This window comes from Centruroides vittatus, unplaced genomic scaffold, assembly GCF_030686945.1.
Source record: "Centruroides vittatus isolate TY-2023 unplaced genomic scaffold, ASM3068694v2 contig_391, whole genome shotgun sequence".
Classification (NCBI taxonomy): domain Eukaryota; kingdom Metazoa; phylum Arthropoda; class Arachnida; order Scorpiones; family Buthidae; genus Centruroides; species Centruroides vittatus.
The window spans coordinates 1,044,704-1,069,923 of NW_027122207.1; the positions used below are offsets into that span (position 1 = coordinate 1,044,704).

The 25,220-nt window shown below is 37.0% G+C and overlaps 1 protein-coding gene across 1 annotated transcript; it reads left to right on the forward strand.

Moving 5' to 3' along the window:
* Window positions 1-252: 252 nt before the first annotated feature.
* Window positions 253-24,240, forward strand: mRpL41 (mitochondrial ribosomal protein L41). The gene is made up of 3 exons (XM_067271039.1): window positions 253-436; window positions 4,050-4,162; window positions 23,825-24,240. Exons 1-3 carry the CDS (start codon window positions 283-285, stop codon window positions 24,059-24,061), a joined length of 504 nt encoding a protein of 167 aa, XP_067127140.1. The 5' UTR covers window positions 253-282; the 3' UTR covers window positions 24,062-24,240.
* Window positions 24,241-25,220: the final 980 nt, after the last annotated feature.

Genomic DNA, 25,220 nt, shown 5'->3' on the forward strand with positions numbered 1-25,220 from the left:
TCGAGTTGATATTCTAACGAAACATTATATTTTAAATTTTATAAGCTGCCTAAAAATTTAATTGTTTACTTTACAACTAAAAAACAATGTAATTATTTATATCTTAACTATAAATCTTCGATTACTGAAAATATTCAAATTTTATATTGTTAAATTATATTTTAAATTAAATGTAGCAAATTCGTATTATTATTATTATTTTCTTTTACATTATTTTATTATTATTTTTGAGATAAATTTATTCTGTGATAGTGTCGCCATCTGTGGGTTAAAATAATCAAAATGGCGACTAACATGTGTTTCTTGATTCAAACGAGAAGATTTAGTACAACACAACTTGTAAATGGGAAAAGAAATTTTAGAAATTTTTATTTTCCTAATAAAAGAGGACCTAAACAATATAGAGATAATTTACAAAAGAATAATTTAGTAGATCGTAAGTAAAGTTATGGGTATATTTTATTTATTTTATTAAAGATAGTAAGTACTGTATAAATTCATCAATCTATATTGTTGCAAAACATTTAAATAATAATTTAATTAATGACATAAAATTATGGCAAATTTTTTTCTTTTTGGAATGTTCTGTTTAATATTCTGATTTTGTTTCAAATGTAAATATTTAACTTAAACATTCACCAGAATTTTCGATGTTATAGTTTCCTCAGTACTGTCAAACATATTATTGTACTTAGATTATATAAACTGGTAAAATATTTTAGGTTTATACAATACGGTTAATGTTACCTATGGTAGCGAATGTGGAGGCTCGTCTCTGAAACAGTGGGGAAACACGTTCTAACCTAACCTAACTTATTCTAATAAATTACCATAATTATTGCCAATCAAATTATTAGAATAGGTTAGGTTAGAACGTGCGTCCCCACTGTTTCAGAGATGAGCCACCACGTTCGCTACCATAGGTAACATTAACCTGATTTTTATTGGGTTGTGATCAAGTGGAAAAATTGCAAATGCTAAAAGAATGCAAATTAAACATATAAAAGACTACTTTTAAAAATTCAAAAATTGTGACATTGAAAAATTTAAACAAATATTCATAGAACAAAATATAATTAAAATTTAAAATAGGCATAATTAAACATAAATTAACTAAATAAAAGAAAAAAAAAAGGGAGTATCGATCACACACAATATAACACTTCCCTTGGGTTAGAAAATTTCAAAACATGATCTCTGGTATTAAATATGCATCCTTCATTCCTTAAATTGATACAGTTGGATATCCTGGTAAACTTATAAATTTCCAAAAGCTCTATTCCCTTTATATCTGAGAAGTTCCAGTTTCCTAACAGACTGTTTTCTTGGTTTAATATACGTTATATTTTACTCCAGAAAAATAAATTAATAAACAAAATACAAGCACTGCCTATTGTATTAAAGTTAATGAAAAAAGTTTTATTCTAATTTGGGCAGTAAGCCATTGCAATACAATGCATGCAAATTGATTTCTGGCTAGTGGAGGCATAGTTAATGTGCAATAATATATTTTAAATAACAGGCTTGTTTGATCGTTACTTCCAATCGGATAATAGAACGTCACATGGTCACTATAAAAGTTTTTTTAATTGTTATAGAAGTGACACGATGCAGCTATTTCTTTTAAATTTAAACTTAACGAAGTAAGTTTAAAGCATGCCATTTGCCAAAATGTTTAAAAACACAATTTAAGGGAAATTCTGTTGTCAAGCATGCACTAAAAAAGTCAATGACTTCACTGCAATGTAAGTGTGATCACTGATCTGAAATTGATAAAATGTTTATTCTATATAGCTAATATTTTCACAAAATAAATAGCCTATACTTTCTGTCAGAACATAAAACAAATATAACCAAATTTCATCTGGATTGGACAAAAATTTCAGGAGTTATAAGAAATTCACACACACAGATGATGGCTTTTATATTATTAATTAATTGTTTTCTTATAGCAAAGAGCCAGTTAACATATGCATATCAGAGTTCAGACAGAATTTTTACTTCAAAGTTTGAAGTAATCATATTTTGAACTTACTGAATTTCTTAACATGTAAATTTTTATATCCCTTGCTGGCAGTGGTGATATTCAGTGGGTTCGCACAGGTTCGGCCGAACCCGTTGTTAAAATTTTCAAAGTTTTCCGAACCTTGTTAAACACACGTAACATTTCTCGGTGGTTTTGTTTCTTTTAAAAAATATATTAAAATATACGTATTATACTCTGTAACACTACTAAACTAGAGCCTTAGACCATTCATGGTTTCCAAGAAAACTGCTCGGAGCATGAGCCGGTTCCAGGGAGTAGCCAGTTAGTTGTTAGACGTGTGCGAGTCATAACCATTTGGTAATGCACCATTTGAGCGAAAAAAAAATTGCTAAGGAAAAATTTTTTGTTAGCGAACCCTTTCTTAAATATTTCGAATATCACCCCTGCTTGCTGGGACAAAAGTACAGTTACAAACTAACGGGATTTCAAACTATCTAGTTCGAATTAACGAGGATTTCTTGTATTGGTACATAGTTAATACATATACAAATTTGCACATATAAAACTCTTATGAAAATTCTGCTATTTAGACTGGCATCATTGCTCAGCCTTAAAACTTGTCACTTTTGATAACTCATTACCTTCTCAGTCTACAAGTTGAGTTTGTGGGACACTACTGTACTATGTCTATCTTGGAACTCTTTTGAATATCTCTTTACAGTTCACATTCTAGATAGGCAATGATGGGCAGTATCATCACCAGCTTTTCATGTGCCTTGTGCAAAATTTTATTTTTGACTCCTCCCTTTTTTTGAAAACAAATATAAAGAAAGAAATATGATAGAAATTGATTATTTTTTAACTTTAACCAAAAAGTTATAGAATGGTCTCTAGAGCAGAAAAATTTAAAATTTGAAAATAAAAATATAATTCTGATAATTTTTTGATACCTCATTTGTATACCAATTGCACTTGTCTAGTTAGGGCACTGATAATTGGTTTGATCTTGGGCAATTCCTTGGCTTGGTATGGCGTCTGAACACTCCTTTCAGTTTTTATTGTATAATTTCCAAACATTTAAACTTGTCTTAGGATATTAAACATTTACCGAACACAAATTTTGATTGGAAATATTTTTTTTTTTTGTGGTGCTGCTGGAATTATAATAAATAGTGCACAGTGACTGTTAGGAGCAAGTCGTCATGAAACTGGACTTCACAAATAAATAAATAACCATAGTACTTTTATCTAGTCCAGCAGCTTTATTTCTCTATAAAACAAATGTTTTTGATTTTCCCCTAAGATTATCTTCAGGTATTCATCAAACAAAAAATGGAACATCTGAAGAACATGATGTATTTCAATCAGGTGCATGTATTAGAATGACACTTAAATTACTGAACAACTCAAACAATTGGAAGCCCTGGAGATTTTAAAAGCAAACCAACTTGGAGGATGTATTAATTATAAAGAAGAGAAATGTATTTCTCATGCATAGTAAACATATTTTGATAAACATTTATAATTTAAGTACATCATTCTTATACACGCATCTGATTGGAGTTTTCAAATTTGAAATACATTGTGTTCTTCAGACATTTCATTTTTTGTTTGATTAATACCTGAAGATTATCTTAGGAAAAGATTGAAAGCATTTTTTTTTAGAGAAACAAAGGTGTTGGACTATTTAAAGGTACTGTGGTTAGTTATTCAATTGTTAGAAGCTGTTCTACTTATTTACCTCTATACAGTAAAGTCATTACTCATTGTATAAGTCAGTTTCTAGTTTCAAAGAGATGTTTTCACTCATAAAGATTCAATTTATATGCCTGCATATATATATTTATCTATTACAAATACTTAAATTTATCTATTATTATAAATATTTTAATTTAATATGTAAATTTATCTATTATTATAAATATTTTAATTTAATATGTAAATTTTTTTTATTTATAATTGTGTGTGGTTTAACTTTATTGATGCTTATTGTAGCTGTATATCTTGTGCTACATTTTTCTCTACTTTTAATTAAAAAGGAAAACATTATATACTTTTGTAGATCGTGGCCTTCGTGTTTCTTATCTTCACTTTCCAAATGGGGAAAAACTTGAAAAGAAGTATTTTCCTGAACTTTTACCAGAATTGGTTGTACCAGATTTGACAGATTGCAAAGTGAGTTATAAATTTATTTATTTATATTTATACAGAAGTAAAGTCTTACATAACTTGGGATAACCTAAACCCCACAATAGCAAAAACAAACACCCCATTAAAAACTCTACAAAAATAAACCAGTAATGAGTTTCTCAACTTTCCCAGCAACATTTAAAATTTTGTTTATCATATTTGGTTTCAGTTACCATCTGTTATCATATTTTATTTTAAAAACTTTTTATATTTTTAACTATTATAAAATGGCAAAATGTTAATTTTGAGGATAGAGATGAGTTTTATAAAAAATGGTAAATTCTAATAATGAGCAAAATCATCATTAAGTCTGACCTACAGGAGATACACATGACTCCCATTATCTTTCCACTGCCTAGACCAGGGGTCGCCAAACTTTTTTGATCGTCGACCTCCTACAACTTTTCGAAACCTCACATTGACCCCCACTAAAAAGTTTTGTGTTACAAGCAAAAAAAAATCTCCTATTATTTTAATATATATTTTTTAATTTTACATTTATTGTATATATGTTAATAATAATTTTTGTAACTGACAATCAATGAGACGGATAAGCTTGATGATCTGCTTAGCAAGCTTAGCAATATTCAGTTCAAAATTTGTAAGTTTTAGTCTTTTCATTGACTCCCAAATAATGTTTTATCAACCCCTGGGGGTCGATATTGACCACTTTAGTGACCCCTGGCCTAGACCATGAGTCAGCAACCGTTTTTTCTTAAAGAGCCATTTTTAGAATTATATTTACAAAATAATACTTACAGAGCTACAAGTCAGCAACTTGAATTATGAAATATAAATTTTTGAAAATTGAGCCTAAAATGTGTTTTTTTTTTTTTTTGGTTAAAATGGATTTTATTTGTGCTTTGCTTAAAGGTGCTGTAATAAAATGCACTGCAATTCAATTACTTATTATCAATGTTACAATAGTCATAATTATTAAAGTAAAAAATAAGTGATTTTAAACATTCTTACATATATATTAACATTTTTCTGTAGTCAAACAGTATGCTAAGATTTCAAATATAATATATTTAACTTCTATGAATAATAAAAATTAAAATAGAAAACTTCATAAAAAAGTAAGAACAATATATAGTTTCTAATGAGATTTTTGTTGCTGAATTTCTTAAGAAGTTTGTCAAAATTTGGGAAATATGATGTTACTTTCATTTTCAAACAAGATGGCACATTCACACAGTTCAACTGATTTATTAGTTTATTTATAATAAAATTTATGTTTGAAAATGTCTATTTGAAAAAATATGTTGATCTGAAAATAGACAGAAGTCCATATGCATGTTTTTAATTGAATCTAAATATCAGGCAAACTGTTTCAAGTACCAAAAACAACTAGACCTTGCCTTTTAAGATTTTCTGTCAGATTATTTATGTTGTGCAGCAAAAGTAGATTTCTGTCTCTCTAAATTTTCTAATTCACTTTTAAGATTTACATATTTTGAGCTCCACATTTCCTTGATTTTTAAATCTGCTAGGTCTAGTTGAAAAACTGCTTGATCAATATCACTAAAAGATGAAATATTCAAATTGGTAGAATTTATTTAGAGTGGCCCCAATAAAAATGCCTTGCCTTTTCCTTTCTAAACTCTTTAAATCTCTCACTAAATTTCAATTTCGTATTTACCACTATTTGCATGAAACGTGTTAAATCTATTGAAATATGATCCTGTTGATATTTCTTCAACATAGGAAAATGTAGCAATGTACTTTTCTCTAAGTCTGTGGTAAACAAACATAATTTTTGTTCAAAAGCAAGTACTTCTAAAAGCAAAATAGCTGTATTTCCCTTCACTTGCAGTTTCTTGTTTCGTGTGTTTAAATGTGAGGTCATGTCCATCATAAAATAAAATTATTGTAACCAATTGTGATTATTGAGCTCAATGTATTCAAGATCTTTGGTTTAAAAATAATTTTATTTCTTCAATGCAAGAAGCAAATTGCATTAGCACCTCTGCTCTTCTGGAAAGCCATCTTACTTTATTGTGTAAAAGATCAGAATATTGGCTATTGACTTCATTAAGAAGTTCACAAAATTGCCAATGATACAGTGGTCTTGCCATTATTTTGTTCACACTTTGTACAACCAGGTCCATAACTAATGTTATTTCCTTTGGAAAGGTTTGTGAACAGAGTTCCACTTGATGGATTGTTCAGTGAAAAACATTGTGCAAAATTTGGTTTTTAAACATAGAAACAAAACTTTCTTTTCACCTTTCATACTTGGTGTTCCATTGGTTGCAATTGTTACTATTTTATTAATATATCAATATTTTTACTTTTTAAATAATTGATAACAGCAGATTCTATATCCTCACCTCGAGTTTGTTCTGTAAGTGGCAGTATATCAAGTAACTCTTTCTGAGGTCTGTCAGAGTTAACTTATTTACAAATAAGTACAACCTGTGCAATATCATTCACATTGCAAGATTCATCACAGGTAAAGACAATCCTGATGTTGGATTTAACCTGCTGACTAGTTACATCTTCAGCCGTAAGAACAGTTCTGTCTCTTACAGTCTTAGAGGACAATGGCATGTCTTTTATTTTAGCAATTATTTCTGTTTTATTTTTAAAATTGCAAAAAAGATATTCAAACATTTTAATAAAACAATCTTTCACAAAATTGCTATCCATAAAGGGCTTTCCCCATTTCACTATTTTTAGAGCTGTAACAAAACTAGCAGTAGTTGTATTATTACTTGATTTTATCTAATTTGAAAATGTACCTTCACTTAAGTTTATTTAATGTTGACATTCTACTGTCTTTCTTTTTTCTTCTCCCTCTCTATTAGTGTTTGCAAATGCTTTATGTTTATTAAGAAAATGCCTTTGTACATTTGATTTTTTTGTTATTAGAAAACTTTCCTTTACATATTAAACACACTGAAAAGAATGTTAAATTTGCAACAACTGCATCCGTTTACTTCTAAATTCTCAATTTTCTTCTTCTACTTTTCTCTTTTCTCCAGCCATATTAAATATTACCCTCAATACTAGAAGAAGCTTGTATTTAATATTTTTCTTTTGCACACTATAATATATTGATGAATTAAACACAAGTAAATAAGAACAGTATAAAACTGCCAAGACGACATAATTGTTCATGCCACCATTTTTAAATTAAATCAGGCAGGAGAAACCACATTGGCGTATTTGTGATGGTTCAATGTCTCTGATTTTAAATTTGCCTTACAGTCGCAAGATGTCACCGCAGGTTATATTTTTAGATGAAACCATGAGGGCCGTAGACAAAACTGCCCGAAGATGCTCACAAAATATTAAAACAATATGAAATCACCTCTTAAGCACCATCTGCTAAAGTGCTAAATTCTATCTTTTCTAGGTTAGTTTGGCATGTTTTTCTCAAGGTGATATTCAATTATTATTATTAAGTTTTGTTCTTACTCTGATAGTGAAGCATTAAGTGATTTTTTAAATTGATTAAAAATTTTTTTAAAAAATATTAGTGGAGTTTACGAGTTATCATTTTCTTTTACTTAAATTAGAAATTTTATTTTGTTATATGAATATTATTTACTAACTTAAAAAGAGCTGCAGGTTGCTGACTTCTGCTCTAGACATTTAACCATCAAAATTTAATAACATCAATCCCTCTAATAAACAAACCACCCTGTAAAATTTCAAAAATTTTCGACAAAAAGTATAGGAGTTATTAAGCTTCAAACAGGATGAACAAAATTGTGCCCCCCTACACAGAAATTACAACCTCTCAAATTTTTTTGCATTTCTTGACATTTCAAGGTGTCTTAAGTCCAAAAATGTAAAAACCTTGGGAGTGTCATTTTTTGACCAATTGCCATACTTTCTCTGTTACAAAGACTGCTTAAAAACTAATTAAACGTATTTAAATTTGAATAATATGACAACAAAGATTTTTAAAATGAGAGATATTATAAAACAGATTTTTCTATTTGTCTAACAAAGAGGACCTCTTAGAGATAGCTAGATGAAAGTAAGGAAGAACAATGCATTTTATGTTGCAAGTAACATGAACAGGAGCTTGAACTCAACACAAACTCAAATTCAATTTGAGTTCATGTTGAATATGCCATAAAAATATTTTAAAAATAAAACATTATCAAAATATTCAGCACATTTATTTAAAGCTGGAAAACAAGTCTGCATCTGGTATTATCCACAATTCTTAGATTAAAAAGTTTGTTTATGAGTAGATAAATTTTGTTAAGTGTACCACTATCCTTTTTTTGAAAATAAGGAGCAGAAATGGCCCAAACTGGTAGACAGTAGTTGATAACTGACTGAAAATTTGAAAAGAATAAAGCATAATGATACCATAATATTTCTCTCCTTATTGCCAAACTATTTTTTCAATATGTCTGCAAATTGTAACATATTTATCAAATATAATGACTTGGGCTAGCGTTTCCAAACTGTGTTTCATAGAAAATGAATAAGTGTTTTGTGAAAAATTATCAAATTAATATGAGCTTGGAACTTATTGTTCTTATTATAATTTTTCTTTTAGAGTAACAATATTAATTTTTTCTTATTATAGTTATTCCCTATTTAGCATTTATTTCTTTCAACTTGTAGGGTTTGGAATCGCCTAGGGAAGCGATGTCCGCCCTGTTTTACTATAATGAACTTTCATAACGGAAAAACTGCTAGCAACGGCCGTTAGAAACGTCCGTTGGAAAGATCCGTTGTGTTTCAAATCGACGGCAGACGGACGATTGGCCGGCGGGAAGTGACCATTGTCGGCCGTTATGGAAACATTCAAATTGGATTGGCGGACGATTTAAACGCCGACCGCTATATAAGCAGCAAGTTTCGGCGGGAACGGGAGTTCGTATCGTGAGTTCGTATTGGGATCGGCTGGGTTCGGATCGGGAAGATTGGATTGGATCGGATTGAGATCGTCGTTATCGAAGTGCTAACCAACTCTCTCGTTGGATGCTATGGAAATCCGGGTAAAGTAATCTCCAGTGTTTTTAGTACAAACTTGTTCCTGACTCGGAGGTTTTGTTAATTACAAGTCTGTTTGATCATAAGGAGTTCTTTTGACGAATTTGTACGGGAATAGTCGGTTGTCGTTGGATTAGTGTTTGTGCATATTTAATTGTGACTCTAATTTGTATTATTTTGTACATTTATATTGTAAATATAAACTTTGTGTTTCGTCAAACCGACTGAGTGGTTATTTTGAACATTACTGGCGCAGTCGGCAGGATACTTTAGACACGTTGGATTACGTCGAAATATTTTGGATTACACTTCAAAGAATCGGAAGAACTGAGCTACGACAGAGAAGCAGACGTACAGAGCATCACCAGCAATTAGACCCAGGTAAATTATTTGTTTCTTGCTAGCACACAGAGATGCCTAGACACGCGAAACCGCGGCGGCTAGAGGCTAGAGATTGGGAGGACGACGAGCAGGGAACAGCGCGTAGGACAAGCGGGTCGAGTCGTGAACTCGAAGCACGTAGGCTACGGGCCGAGCTCGCGGAAATCAAGGCTGAGGTGAGAAGGGAAGAGATAGAGTTAGAACAGTTGAAGTTACGGCTGGGGATCACCGGAAAATTAGATGATACGAGGCGGCAGGAACGGCAAACACGATCCGAAGGACTTAAAGTCGAGGGGAACTGCGACTTTGGGGATAGGACAAGCTCGTCAGGAAACAAGCCGCGGGTGGAATGGGATAGGCCAAGGGAAACTGACCGGCAGAAAAGAGGGTGTCCTGATAGGCGGGTAGACGGCGAGGCCGAACGCAGGCGACCCAAGGCAGCGGACCGTGTGGGGGTGGAGGTGAGAGCATCCAAACTCTCTTGCCCATCGGGCAGCGGGGAAGCAAGGGATCGGGTCAAGGCAATGCGGGGAAAAGGAAGGCTCATGCTCGTAGCCGGATCGAGGACGGAAACCCCTAGTGTCAGGATGGCAAAAGTCCCCAGGCTAATAGTAGAGAGAAGGTGCAACTCATGGGTAGACGGGGACGTCAGAGAGCCTAGTAGAGTCGCGGCAAGACGAGAGGAGGAAGTTCCCGAAGTCGGGAGGTCGCTGAAGGGAACTGAGACAGTAAGCGGCAGAAATAGTCCCCCAGCTAAGGACGTTTCGGGAACGGAAGCGTCGAGTTTAAGGGGGTCATGGGTCCCTAAAGCGGTGACGGGAACGAAGAAGAAAAGCCAACTCGTTGGAGCCTTCGGTCACCGGGTTGATAAGGTAACGATCCCGATAGAATTGGGGAAGGAAGATCCCACGGAATCACGAGGGTCGGGGCTTGTATCACGTGCTGTAGTGGGCACGGTAAATCAGATTCCGGGCGTACCTGTAGCGGAAGAGGATCACCGAAAGGTGGCTGACCGGAATGAAGATACGCAGGGAAGGGGGGAAAAACCGGAACGTCTTTCGGAAACAGCGGACAGTGAAATTAGCGACAGTGAGGAAAACGGGTCAGGTCTCCGGGACACCCAAGTCCAAGATAGGTCGCTCCCCCGACCGTTAGAAGCCGCCGGGGGCGGGGAAGACGCGCCGGTCCCCAAAGACAGCATGGGTTAGAATAGGGGTATCAGCAAACCCTTTAAACAGGCTGTAAAACTCCCAGAAGGGAGGGAAAGGATGTTGGGGTTAGCTTACAAGACCCCACAGGAAGAACAATTAGGCGGTCAGAAGGTGACGAATCGCATTCACGGTGGTTCATACCGTCGGGAAACGGCGACGGGTATTCGAAGGTACGGCCAGAGTTGGCACGAGTACCTGAGCAGTGCGTTGGTTCGCATTACGACAGTTCACATTACGACGCTCGCAGGGGCTGAGGAACTGAGTGTCGGGGGTAAGATTTTGGTCAGGAAAGTGTACCGGGTCAACAAAATCGACACGCTGGAAAGGGGAGAATGCGATGGTGGCCGCCGGAGAAGGGCAGAGAACGGCCGAAAGCAGTCGGGCCAAGGTGACCGAGTAGAAGTCTGCCGAATACAGACTAGTACAGCCAGAATAGGATTTGGCTTGGGCACAAGCGTCGGAAAAGTAGTAATGGCTCTACCTATGCGCCAGGTGTACGATCGCAGCCGGGAACACGAACAAATTGGGGATTTTCCCCTATGTTCCTCGCCCTCGGCGTGGGACGCCCAGGCTAGTAGTTTTACAGGATATTTGTCATGGATCGGACTAGGGAAATCGCATCAAGATACGCATAAGATCATAGTAAAAATGCGCGCGGCCATAGAACTGATCGGGTCTTATCAGATTCCGCAAGCATCTCTGTGCGTAGGTACGAGTGAACATTCCCGGTTGTACCGGAAGTTAAGGGTCAGTCCGCACTAGAAGACATTTGTAAAATTGCTGTGTGTTGTTGTTGGATCAAACAGGCTTGAGCTAAGCGCAGTTTGATCCTTGGCTGCGGAGGTGTAGGGTTTGGAATCGCCTAGGGAAGCGATTTCCGCCCTGTTTTACTATAACGAACTTTCATAACGGAAAAACTGTTAGCAACGGCCGTTAGAAACGTCCGTTGGAAAGATCCGTTGTGTTTCAAATCGACGGCAGACGGACGATTGGCCGGCGGGAAGTGACTGTTGTCGGCCGTTATGGAAACATTCGAATTGGATTGGCGGACGATTTAAACGCCGACCACTATATAAGCAGCAAGTTTCGGCGGGAACGGGAGTTCATATCGGGATCGGCTGGGTTTGGATCGGGAAGATCGGATTGGATCGAGATCGTCGTTATCGAAGTGCTAACCAACTCTCTCGTTGGACGCTACGGAAATCCGGGTAAAGTAATCTCCAGTGTTTTTAGTACAAACTTGTTCCTGACTCGGAGGTTTTATTAATTACAAGTCTGTTTGATCGTAAGGAGTTCTTTTGACGAATTTGTACGGGAATAGTCGGTTGTCGTTGGATTAGTGTTTGTGCATATTTAATTGTGACTCTAATTTGTATTATTTTGTACATTTATATTGTAAATATAAACTTTGTGTTTCGTCAAACCGACTGAGTGGTTATTTTGAACATTACTGGCGCAGTCGGCAGGATACTTTAGACACGTTGGATTACGTCGAAATATTTTGGATTACACTTCAAAGAATCGGAAGAACTGAGCTACGACAGAGAAGCAGACGTACAGAGCATCACCAGCAATTAGACCCAGGTAAATTATTTGTTTCTTGCTAGCACACAGAGATGCCTAGACACGCGAAACCGCGGCGGCTAGAGGCTAGAGATTGGGAGGACGACGAGCAGGGAACAGCGCGTAGGACAAGCGGGTCGAGTCGTGAACTCGAAGCACGTAGGCTACGGGCCGAGCTCGCGGAAATCAAGGCTGAGGTGAGAAGGGAAGAGATAGAGTTAGAACAGTTGAAGTTACGGCTGGGGATCACCGGAAAATTAGATGATACGAGGCGGCAGGAACGGCAAACACGATCCGAAGGACTTAAAGTCGAGGGGAACTGCGACTTTGGGGATAGGACAAGCTCGTCAGGAAACAAGCCGCGGGTGGAATGGGATAGGCCAAGGGAAACTGACCGGCAGAAAAGAGGGTGTCCTGATAGGCGGGTAGACGGCGAGGCCGAACGCAGGCGACCCAAGGCAGCGGACCGTGTGGGGGTGGAGGTGAGAGCATCCAAACTCTCTTGCCCATCGGGCAGCGGGGAAGCAAGGGATCGGGTCAAGGCAATGCGGGGAAAAGGAAGGCTCATGCTCGTAGCCGGATCGAGGACGGAAACCCCTAGTGTCAGGATGGCAAAAGTCCCCAGGCTAATAGTAGAGAGAAGGTGCAACTCATGGGTAGACGGGGACGTCAGAGAGCCTAGTAGAGTCGCGGCAAGACGAGAGGAGGAAGTTCCCGAAGTCGGGAGGTCGCTGAAGGGAACTGAGACAGTAAGCGGCAGAAATAGTCCCCCAGCTAAGGACGTTTCGGGAACGGAAGCGTCGAGTTTAAGGGGGTCATGGGTCCCTAAAGCGGTGACGGGAACGAAGAAGAAAAGCCAACTCGTTGGAGCCTTCGGTCACCGGGTTGATAAGGTAACGATCCCGATAGAATTGGGGAAGGAAGATCCCACGGAATCACGAGGGTCGGGGCTTGTATCACGTGCTGTAGTGGGCACGGTAAATCAGATTCCGGGCGTACCTGTAGCGGAAGAGGATCACCGAAAGGTGGCTGACCGGAATGAAGATACGCAGGGAAGGGGGGAAAAACCGGAACGTCTTTCGGAAACAGCGGACAGTGAAATTAGCGACAGTGAGGAAAACGGGTCAGGTCTCCGGGACACCCAAGTCCAAGATAGGTCGCTCCCCCGACCGTTAGAAGCCGCCGGGGGCGGGGAAGACGCGCCGGTCCCCAAAGACAGCATGGGTTAGAATAGGGGTATCAGCAAACCCTTTAAACAGGCTGTAAAACTCCCAGAAGGGAGGGAAAGGATGTTGGGGTTAGCTTACAAGACCCCACAGGAAGAACAATTAGGCGGTCAGAAGGTGACGAATCGCATTCACGGTGGTTCATACCGTCGGGAAACGGCGACGGGTATTCGAAGGTACGGCCAGAGTTGGCACGAGTACCTGAGCAGTGCGTTGGTTCGCATTACGACAGTTCACATTACGACGCTCGCAGGGGCTGAGGAACTGAGTGTCGGGGGTAAGATTTTGGTCAGGAAAGTGTACCGGGTCAACAAAATCGACACGCTGGAAAGGGGAGAATGCGATGGTGGCCGCCGGAGAAGGGCAGAGAACGGCCGAAAGCAGTCGGGCCAAGGTGACCGAGTAGAAGTCTGCCGAATACAGACTAGTACAGCCAGAATAGGATTTGGCTTGGGCACAAGCGTCGGAAAAGTAGTAATGGCTCTACCTATGCGCCAGGTGTACGATCGCAGCCGGGAACACGAACAAATTGGGGATTTTCCCCTATGTTCCTCGCCCTCGGCGTGGGACGCCCAGGCTAGTAGTTTTACAGGATATTTGTCATGGATCGGACTAGGGAAATCGCATCAAGATACGCATAAGATCATAGTAAAAATGCGCGCGGCCATAGAACTGATCGGGTCTTATCAGATTCCGCAAGCATCTCTGTGCGTAGGTACGAGTGAACATTCCCGGTTGTACCGGAAGTTAAGGGTCAGTCCGCACTAGAAGACATTTGTAAAATTGCTGTGTGTTGTTGTTGGATCAAACAGGCTTGAGCTAAGCGCAGTTTGATCCTTGGCTGCGGAGGTGTAGGGTTTGGAATCGCCTAGGGAAGCGATTTCCGCCCTGTTTTACTATAACGAACTTTCATAACGGAAAAACTGTTAGCAACGGCCGTTAGAAACGTCCGTTGGAAAGATCCGTTGTGTTTCAAATCGACGGCAGACGGACGATTGGCCGGCGGGAAGTGACTGTTGTCGGCCGTTATGGAAACATTCGAATTGGATTGGCGGACGATTTAAACGCCGACCACTATATAAGCAGCAAGTTTCGGCGGGAACGGGAGTTCATATCGGGATCGGCTGGGTTTGGATCGGGAAGATCGGATTGGATCGAGATCGTCGTTATCGAAGTGCTAACCAACTCTCTCGTTGGACGCTACGGAAATCCGGGTAAAGTAATCTCCAGTGTTTTTAGTACAAACTTGTTCCTGACTCGGAGGTTTTATTAATTACAAGTCTGTTTGATCGTAAGGAGTTCTTTTGACGAATTTGTACGGGAATAGTCGGTTGTCGTTGGATTAGTGTTTGTGCATATTTAATTGTGACTCTAATTTGTATTATTTTGTACATTTATATTGTAAATATAAACTTTGTGTTTCGTCAAACCGACTGAGTGGTTATTTTGAACATTACTGGCGCAGTCGGCAGGATACTTTAGACACGTTGGATTACGTCGAAATATTTTGGATTACACTTCAAAGAATCGGAAGAACTGAGCTACGACAGAGAAGCAGACGTACAGAGCATCACCAGCAATTAGACCCAGGTAAATTATTTGTTTCTTGCTAGCACACAGAGATGCCTAGACACGCGAAACCGCGGCGGCTAGAGGCTAGAGATTGGGAGGACGACGAGCAGGGAACAGCGCGTAGGACAAGCGGGTCGAGTCGTGAACTCGAAGCACGTAGGCTACGGGCCGAGCTCGCGGAAATCAAGGCTGAGGTGAGAAGGGAAGAGATAGAGTTAGAACAGTTGAAGTTACGGCTGGGGATCACCGGAAAATTAGATGATACGAGGCGGCAGGAACGGCAAACACGATCCGAAGGACTTAAAGTCGAGGGGAACTGCGACTTTGGGGATAGGACAAGCTCGTCAGGAAACAAGCCGCGGGTGGAATGGGATAGGCCAAGGGAAACTGACCGGCAGAAAAGAGGGTGTCCTGATAGGCGGGTAGACGGCGAGGCCGAACGCAGGCGACCCAAGGCAGCGGACCGTGTGGGGGTGGAGGTGAGAGCATCCAAACTCTCTTGCCCATCGGGCAGCGGGGAAGCAAGGGATCGGGTCAAGGCAATGCGGGGAAAAGGAAGGCTCATGCTCGTAGCCGGATCGAGGACGGAAACCCCTAGTGTCAGGATGGCAAAAGTCCCCAGGCTAATAGTAGAGAGAAGGTGCAACTCATGGGTAGACGGGGACGTCAGAGAGCCTAGTAGAGTCGCGGCAAGACGAGAGGAGGAAGTTCCCGAAGTCGGGAGGTCGCTGAAGGGAACTGAGACAGTAAGCGGCAGAAATAGTCCCCCAGCTAAGGACGTTTCGGGAACGGAAGCGTCGAGTTTAAGGGGGTCATGGGTCCCTAAAGCGGTGACGGGAACGAAGAAGAAAAGCCAACTCGTTGGAGCCTTCGGTCACCGGGTTGATAAGGTAACGATCCCGATAGAATTGGGGAAGGAAGATCCCACGGAATCACGAGGGTCGGGGCTTGTATCACGTGCTGTAGTGGGCACGGTAAATCAGATTCCGGGCGTACCTGTAGCGGAAGAGGATCACCGAAAGGTGGCTGACCGGAATGAAGATACGCAGGGAAGGGGGGAAAAACCGGAACGTCTTTCGGAAACAGCGGACAGTGAAATTAGCGACAGTGAGGAAAACGGGTCAGGTCTCCGGGACACCCAAGTCCAAGATAGGTCGCTCCCCCGACCGTTAGAAGCCGCCGGGGGCGGGGAAGACGCGCCGGTCCCCAAAGACAGCATGGGTTAGAATAGGGGTATCAGCAAACCCTTTAAACAGGCTGTAAAACTCCCAGAAGGGAGGGAAAGGATGTTGGGGTTAGCTTACAAGACCCCACAGGAAGAACAATTAGGCGGTCAGAAGGTGACGAATCGCATTCACGGTGGTTCATACCGTCGGGAAACGGCGACGGGTATTCGAAGGTACGGCCAGAGTTGGCACGAGTACCTGAGCAGTGCGTTGGTTCGCATTACGACAGTTCACATTACGACGCTCGCAGGGGCTGAGGAACTGAGTGTCGGGGGTAAGATTTTGGTCAGGAAAGTGTACCGGGTCAACAAAATCGACACGCTGGAAAGGGGAGAATGCGATGGTGGCCGCCGGAGAAGGGCAGAGAACGGCCGAAAGCAGTCGGGCCAAGGTGACCGAGTAGAAGTCTGCCGAATACAGACTAGTACAGCCAGAATAGGATTTGGCTTGGGCACAAGCGTCGGAAAAGTAGTAATGGCTCTACCTATGCGCCAGGTGTACGATCGCAGCCGGGAACACGAACAAATTGGGGATTTTCCCCTATGTTCCTCGCCCTCGGCGTGGGACGCCCAGGCTAGTAGTTTTACAGGATATTTGTCATGGATCGGACTAGGGAAATCGCATCAAGATACGCATAAGATCATAGTAAAAATGCGCGCGGCCATAGAACTGATCGGGTCTTATCAGATTCCGCAAGCATCTCTGTGCGTAGGTACGAGTGAACATTCCCGGTTGTACCGGAAGTTAAGGGTCAGTCCGCACTAGAAGACATTTGTAAAATTGCTGTGTGTTGTTGTTGGATCAAACAGGCTTGAGCTAAGCGCAGTTTGATCCTTGGCTGCGGAGGTGTAGGGTTTGGAATCGCCTAGGGAAGCGATTTCCGCCCTGTTTTACTATAACGAACTTTCATAACGGAAAAACTGTTAGCAACGGCCGTTAGAAACGTCCGTTGGAAAGATCCGTTGTGTTTCAAATCGACGGCAGACGGACGATTGGCCGGCGGGAAGTGACTGTTGTCGGCCGTTATGGAAACATTCGAATTGGATTGGCGGACGATTTAAACGCCGACCACTATATAAGCAGCAAGTTTCGGCGGGAACGGGAGTTCATATCGGGATCGGCTGGGTTTGGATCGGGAAGATCGGATTGGATCGAGATCGTCGTTATCGAAGTGCTAACCAACTCTCTCGTTGGACGCTACGGAAATCCGGGTAAAGTAATCTCCAGTGTTTTTAGTACAAACTTGTTCCTGACTCGGAGGTTTTATTAATTACAAGTCTGTTTGATCGTAAGGAGTTCTTTTGACGAATTTGTACGGGAATAGTCGGTTGTCGTTGGATTAGTGTTTGTGCATATTTAATTGTGACTCTAATTTGTATTATTTTGTACATTTATATTGTAAATATAAACTTTGTGTTTCGTCAAACCGACTGAGTGGTTATTTTGAACATTACTCAACTGTTTTACATTTGATTTTATATTATATTATAATGACATAGCGGATTTATTTTGAACTGTGTAATTTTTGTTACTAAACTTTTTATCAAATCATTCTTATTACAATTGTCTATATTATTTGACATGGTTTTAGTACTTTTCTTCCAGTATTGTGCTGCATATACTTTTGTATGTTGCAGTCTTTTTTACTATTTTGCATTATTTGACATTTCTTATTTATTATCTTATTGTTTTTCATATTAAAGTTACCTTAATAAAACAATTATGTTTATTTCTATTATACCTCTGATATATATTAGAATTTAAATATTATTCCAAAATTACCCATTAATTCTTGGTTAAAGACACAAGGAAGGGAAAGCCTTGTATAAAAGACATTGTACCCTAAACAAGCATGTTGCATGCTGCTAAAAATAATAGATGCAGTACAATTATCAAATAATACAGTTTTATGTTGCATTAAAGATCTTGCTGACATAGAGAGCTAATTAGATTTTTGCAGTGAATATGCATTGCAAGTGGATGAGTCTTCAGATGTCACAGGTTTGCAGTATTATTAGTATTTATTTGTTACATATTTTTGATAAAAATATAGAAGATTTACTCGTGTAAATATCCACAAGAAAAAGCTACCAAAGATATACACAACTGTGTTAATAATTACATTAGAAAACAGGATTTATTTAGCATATGGCTACACATCTAGTTAGTTAAAAGAACAGGTCACAAATGTAAATCTAGTCAAAAACATAGTTTAGAGCACTTTCAGTCACAATCAGGAAGTAACTCAGTTTTCCTGGATAGGATCTTATTGGGCAATCTTCCAAAATATGATGTATAATCTGTCTTTCAGCACCACAATTACACTGTAGGGATGCAACTTTTCTCCCATTTAAAAAGATTGTTGTTATTCTTTTATTTGTTTAAGAGCAGCAGAGATTTCTTCAATAATAATGGGTAGTGACTATGCAGTATCATATTTACATTTAACTTTGATGGACATAAGCTCTTTTTTAATCTTAATTGTGAATTCATGGTATGTAGGAGCTCTAGATGTATTTAATATATGTTCTGCAGTAATATTTGGCGTAATAAAGATTTCTCTACCTGGTTTGACAGTTGCCCCTCCCAATATTCTAAACAGGGACCATGCCTTCCTACTTGACTCTTAAAATCCAGATTTTGAAGTGTGCCTGGTATCATCTAAGCTATGAAGTAGTTCATCCCCTATTTCAAGATCACCAGATTCTAGGAACTTTTTATACAGAGATTCACTTTTTTCACACCATCCAGGGATATATATCTTGTGATATCCTCTAGGTATACATTTCTTGGCTACAATAAACAGTGCTCCAATAAACCAGTTTAAAGTTGTTGTTAAGTGGGATCCATCCCAAACATTTGTCAAGATTTTCAGAGAACAAGGTCCAGTTAGCCTTATTGAAATTCCATCTTGGGCATGGTATGCTATTTATTATAGGAATACTAAGTCCAATTTCTATAATTATTGGGCAGTGCTGGCATGCGGGAACTGATTTAAGACCGTATGTGTTGCTGGTAGCAGTTGTCCATTTTCATCTGAAGACAAAGCATAACTCAGATTGTATTCACAACCCCAAGTGTTAGACTTAAAGGTACATTGATCTTTAGCATCAAACAGAAGGTAGAGATTGTTTTCTTCTGCCCATTTAATTTCCATTTCACCATTTTGATCAGTGTCACAGTATTTACAGCACTCATGGTGGCTGTTGAAGTCTCCTAGGTAGACAGCAGTATGAGGTAATTGTGGTATGATATGTTGTGGCCAAATTGTAGCTGAGGCTTATAGATATTGCTGATTGTGATTTGGCCAACCTATATAGCGACCACATGAATGTTATCATCAGTAGTTGCTTTAGAAAACAGGACATCTTCAATGTTGCTACAGGTATATGTTGCTGTGCCATATGTTTTGTGGTAAGTTGAACCAATTAGTTCAAAACCAGGAATCACACCTCTTGTCTGAAGCTGGTGTTCATTCTCAGTGTGAGTCTCTTGAATTACAACTATGTCAATTTCGTTATTCTTTAGAATTCTATGGCATTTTGTTTGACTAATGCCATGCCTTCAATATTAATTTGACAGATCTTAATTTGATGTCCAAGGTCTTTGGTACTGGGGCACTTATAGGAGCCTTTGTAATGAGGAGTCATGTAAAGTTTAGTTGAAAAGTTCAGTTGAAAAGATGTGTATTGTCCAGATCCTACACATTATTTGGATGCCAAAATTGCTAGTTCATTTAGTTCACAAATAGACATTATCCACGGTGCACCATGAGGAGGCAAAACTAGCTTTACATTCCTAGAAAACAGGAAATTGGTCGGGAGAAGTGTAATAATAATTGTACAGCTTGTGCTAATAAATGTTAGGAAATATGTGGGGTTTAGACGACTAACATTCCTAAGCTGTTAAGATAATAAATTTACGAGGGGTTGAGAGGGAGAGAGTTGTGGAAGGGGAGAAGTGAGGAAAAACAACAGTTAGTGACAGCAAGACCAAGATGACAGTTGGTGACGGCGCGAAAGGAAGAAAGGACAAAAGACATTACGAAGAATATTATCGTTCTATCAAGACAGTTGCAAGACACTAGAAGACTGTTGCCATTTCTAGTCTGCCAAAACTTGAAATTGTAATTTATTACAATATTCACTTCAAAATAGCTAAATAGATCAGTAAAAATCGGTAATTTAATTGTTTTTCACATGCAATCTTTAATAAGAAAATATACCAGAATCCAAAATGGCTTTTTCACTGTTCTGAAGCCATATAATTTTACAGCTGTGGATTAATAACAGGATAAACTACTATTATGTAATAGTTTTTAATTTTAATAATTCAGCGCTTATCGTAATGATGATTTTGTATGCAAATTTTCAACAAAAGTTTTCGATCTGGAAATATGAGGAATAATGTGAATGTTACAGAATAATTAACAAACCGATTTTAAATTTTAATATTAAAGAATAATAAGTAAAACATTGATATTCCTGGTGAAATTACTAGTAAAACTGGAGACTGGATAAATGTCACCAAAACTGGACTCTCCAGGCGAAAATGACATGGTTGGTAACCCTAGTCTCACAGCACTTCTGGTTAGAAAATTAAGACTTTATTGCACAAATTGAATGGCTGTTATACAAATGCATTTCGGGTTGTTGTAAATTTACAACCCCTCTTCAGTGATGTTTCATAGAGAAATAACATAAAGTTTTTTACTTTTACATCCTTGTTTTCCATAAATATACATAAAACACTCTTTTATTTTAAATTTATCCAGTATTATGTATCCTGTTGTTTCTTTTTTACAATAAAGGTAACTATATATCAGTTCTTCTAGTTAAAGTAAATTAATATTCTATATGTGTACATATATACATATCACACAATGATTTTTCGCAAAGTACAATATTTGAGTTTTCACAAATGCAACCTATCTTAAGCTGTACTATTAATATATATATAATTTTCTAACTGGAAGTGCTGTGAGACTGTCAACCAAAAAGTTTTTGGATTAAAGTGACTTCGTATATATATAATATTGTTTCTGTCTTGTTTATCTTACCATTGCTGTAGAATTTGCCATCCATGTGTTTGTTGTGCATGGATAGCTGTATGCCAGAAAGGTGGATCCTGGCAGTTGAGGGGCAATATAATGTCCTCAAACACTGCTTTTACCCCTACTTCAGATAAACGGTTGGCTCAAACCAGGCTCATTGAGACCTTTGTGATCTTGGCTCAGAGTCAACTAATCAGCATAGTCTAGACAGATTATTCTTCTGCCTAGCTACATTGTGATAGTATAGCTCTTTGGAACACTGATGTGTCAGTAGGTGTTGCAAATGCACACTGTACAGCATTCCTTTTGGGCTGGGTTGAGGGTGGGGTCATCGGGAGTTGAAATTTATTTCTTTAATCATAGATTTTTTAAATAATACAAAATGATCTTGTACTTCAAATGATCTTGCTGGACTGTGCAACCATATTTTCTTATTTTACACTCAAATTTATTTATGTTGTTTATTTATGCATACTAGATACACTCCATGATTCAGGGAGAGAAAAACAAACTTACAAATACAAAATTTTTGCTATTAAGTACAATCAACATAAAAATTACAAAATGACAATAAAATAACATTAATTAAATTAACTTCAAATTAAATTAAACTAAAAAAGTTTCAGCATGTTTCAGCAAAAAAAAATATTTTTTTAATTCCAAACATTTTTGGCTATCTATGTAGTTATCATATTTGGAACACTTGAATTTAAATTTAAAAAAATATTCTGTGTTTGTTTCAGATGATGGCTACATAGATAGCCGAAAACATTAGAAAATTAAAAAGTTTTGCTGGAATGGGCTGGAACTTCTTTAGTTTTACATTTATTGCACTTGAGAAAATTTATTATTATAAATAATTTTCCCACCAAACAAATTAGAGACAAAGTTGTTTTTAAATTTTAGCTAATAGTTTGATCAAAACTCTAGGTTATTAATTTTACAACTTAGTGTTCATTTATTTAATGAAGTTTAATTTGAAATATAGTAATAGGAGTAGTATATGACAATATTACTAATGAACAGTAGAGTATTGATGATGATATTGGTAAAAGTACAATCTAAATATCAATATGTGTAGCAAACTGGTTGTCAATATTAGCATTAGTAAATTTTTTATTATTGGTACAACACTAATTTATGCATTATGAAATTTTAATTTATTTTACTTTCTTGGCTGTTATGTGTATGTTAGGCTCTAAGACTGAAAACACTCATTGTGTCAAAAAAATGGCCACAATGCGTTGTGACTAACTCAAAAAGACCACAAAGCGAAATTCACGATGTGGCTTTCGTGATATTTGACCACTACGCATTGCGGTGATTAAGGAATACCATAACGCATTCTGAACGCTAGCTGATGCAACCATGATAGAGTGTGGTATGATGCACAGTGGTTTGTAACTTTAAAATATAGGTTCTAGCCTGAAAACATTTTTGTCTACAATTTTTAGTGCCGAACAACATTAGTTCTACAAGTTTTCCTAGAAATTTAAAGTTACAAACCACTGTGCATCATATCACCCTCTATTATGGTTGCATCAGCTAATGTTCAGAATGCGTTATGGCTTTTCTTAATCACTGCAACACACAGTGGTCAAATATCATGAAAGCCACATTGTGAATTTCACTTTGTGGTCTTTTTGAGTTAGTCACAGTGCGTTGTGGCACTTGTAAAAGCAGTCACAATGTGTTGTGGCTGTTTTAAAGAAACCACATTGTGTTGTGGCCATTTTTTCACCCAATGAGCATTTTCATTCTTTGAGTGTAACATTTACATAATTAGAGAAAATGTAAGAATTGTGTCAAATTTGATCCTCCAGGTTTTTTGTAAATCTCTGTGTTTTGAGACCCTCTGAACCCAAAGCATAAAAAAAAAAATTTCTATGGGTATGCATGTGTGTATGTTGGCATCTATTTTGTTTAATATCTTATGATGGGATAAAGAGTAAGAAACAAAATTTGGCACAGGTAGCTTGGTGGGTATAAAGAGCATTGATGCTATTAAATTTTGATGAGCAAATGGGGGGATAGTGGATCACTTGTCACTTGTCATATCTTGAGAGGGATTGGACTAATGAACTTCACTCATAAGCATTTACAATTTTTTATAAAACTCATCACTACAGTCAAAATTAAGGTTTTTGCCATTTTATAATAATTAATAATATAAAAAGTTTTTATAACAAATTCTCACAACAGATGGTGCCATGCACAATTTTATTTATTATGATTAATAATATAAAAGTTATTTTTTAAATAAAATTTTAACAGCTGGGGAAGTTATGCAACACATTGTTGGATTTTTTTTTAACCAAATTAAATGTTATTTGAATATGAATCATTCATTAATTGGTTATTTTAGTTATCATTATTATGTATAAATATATCTTTGTTTTTAGATTTTATATTTTAATATTTTAGAAATTTCAATCAAACTTTTTTTATAGTTAAAGCCATACGTATCATATCAAGCTCCAGAAGTTACACAATCAGAGTTCACTGCAAAAGATTTATTTGATGCTGTATATTCTAAAAAAATTATGGATGATTTTAAATCTGGTAAGCTTGACAATGATGGAAATCCTTTAGAACCATCAGAAGAAGAAAGTCTTACTCCTGAAGAAGCAAGGATAAGAGCTCGAAAATCTGGAAGTGATATATTTGGTTTTAATCCTATATGTTAATTTTTGAGAAAATTAAAATAATAATGTTATATTCCTAATAACTTGTTAAAAAATAAATTCAAAATTTACTCATGATGTATTTAAGACATAACTTTTAAAATGGAATATTCATATAGTTAATTTAGATAAATAAAACTTTTAAAAAACTGACAAAATATAAAAGTGAATTTTCTTTCTAAAAAGTCTTAAACAATAATAATATCAAACAATTTAGCAATTAGAATTATTTATTATATAATTTTCCTATTTATATTTTAGATGATTTCGTAATAAGTTAAAGGTGTAAGTTAAGAATTTTATTAAATATATATATATATATTTTGAATGACTTTTTATAACATTTATCTCAGTATGGAGTTATATTTGGCATATTTGAAAATATCTTTTAAACATTTTGAAATATATATTCATTATATGATATCAATAAGAATTAATCATATATTTCTAATTAAGAATTTTTAAATAAAATAGTTAATATTATAATAATAAAATATAAAAATTTTGAATATAAAATACCAAAATTTAATTAGCAGCAATTGCTTTAATTAATTATGCAAAAATGATCAAATTAAATTTATTAAAAATTAAAAGATTGCTATTTATAAAAGTATTCTGATGCAAATGACGTTTAGAATTTAAAACTTAAGATTGCTATTAAATGAATTAAATTGTTAAAGACAAAATTCTCCAATTAAAGTATATTTGAAAGTATAGAAACAATTTTAAAAGTTACTTCTTTATGAAAAAGGAGAGATTAACATAAAATATTGTCAATATCTAACTAAACTATTTTAATGTGAAATTTAAATGCAGTAAAGAATAATTTAAGATAATCTTAAAGCTTATTTTAGTTAAATTATAATTTGGAGATCTGAATATTGTTTTGGGATTTTGAAAATTTAGTGAAAATAGATTTTAAGTTTTTTTGCGACTTGTAATACAGAACAAAGATGCCAATTGACAACCATTGGGCAATCCATCTACCATACCACAATGGTGGAAAGTATACTTTGAAGAAATATGCAATAAAGAATTTTCACATCCACAAATACTAAGTACTGATTGGACCAGTTATGTGAATTACTGTTGAAGAGATGAAAATAGCTGTTAAGAAGATAAAAAAAATGGAAAAGCAACAGGATCAGATGATATACCATCT

Excerpts from the sequence above, each read along its gene's own strand:
- mRpL41 (XM_067271039.1), top strand. The coding sequence starts at position 283 with ATGGCGACTAACATGTGTTTCTTGATTCAAACGAGAAGATTTAGTACA. Across the intron at positions 437-4,049 it reads AAAGAATAATTTAGTAGATC|ATCGTGGCCTTCGTGTTTCT; the intron begins GTAAGTAAAGTT and ends ATACTTTTGTAG. Across the intron at positions 4,163-23,824 it reads CAGATTTGACAGATTGCAAA|TTAAAGCCATACGTATCATA; the intron begins GTGAGTTATAAA and ends CTTTTTTTATAG.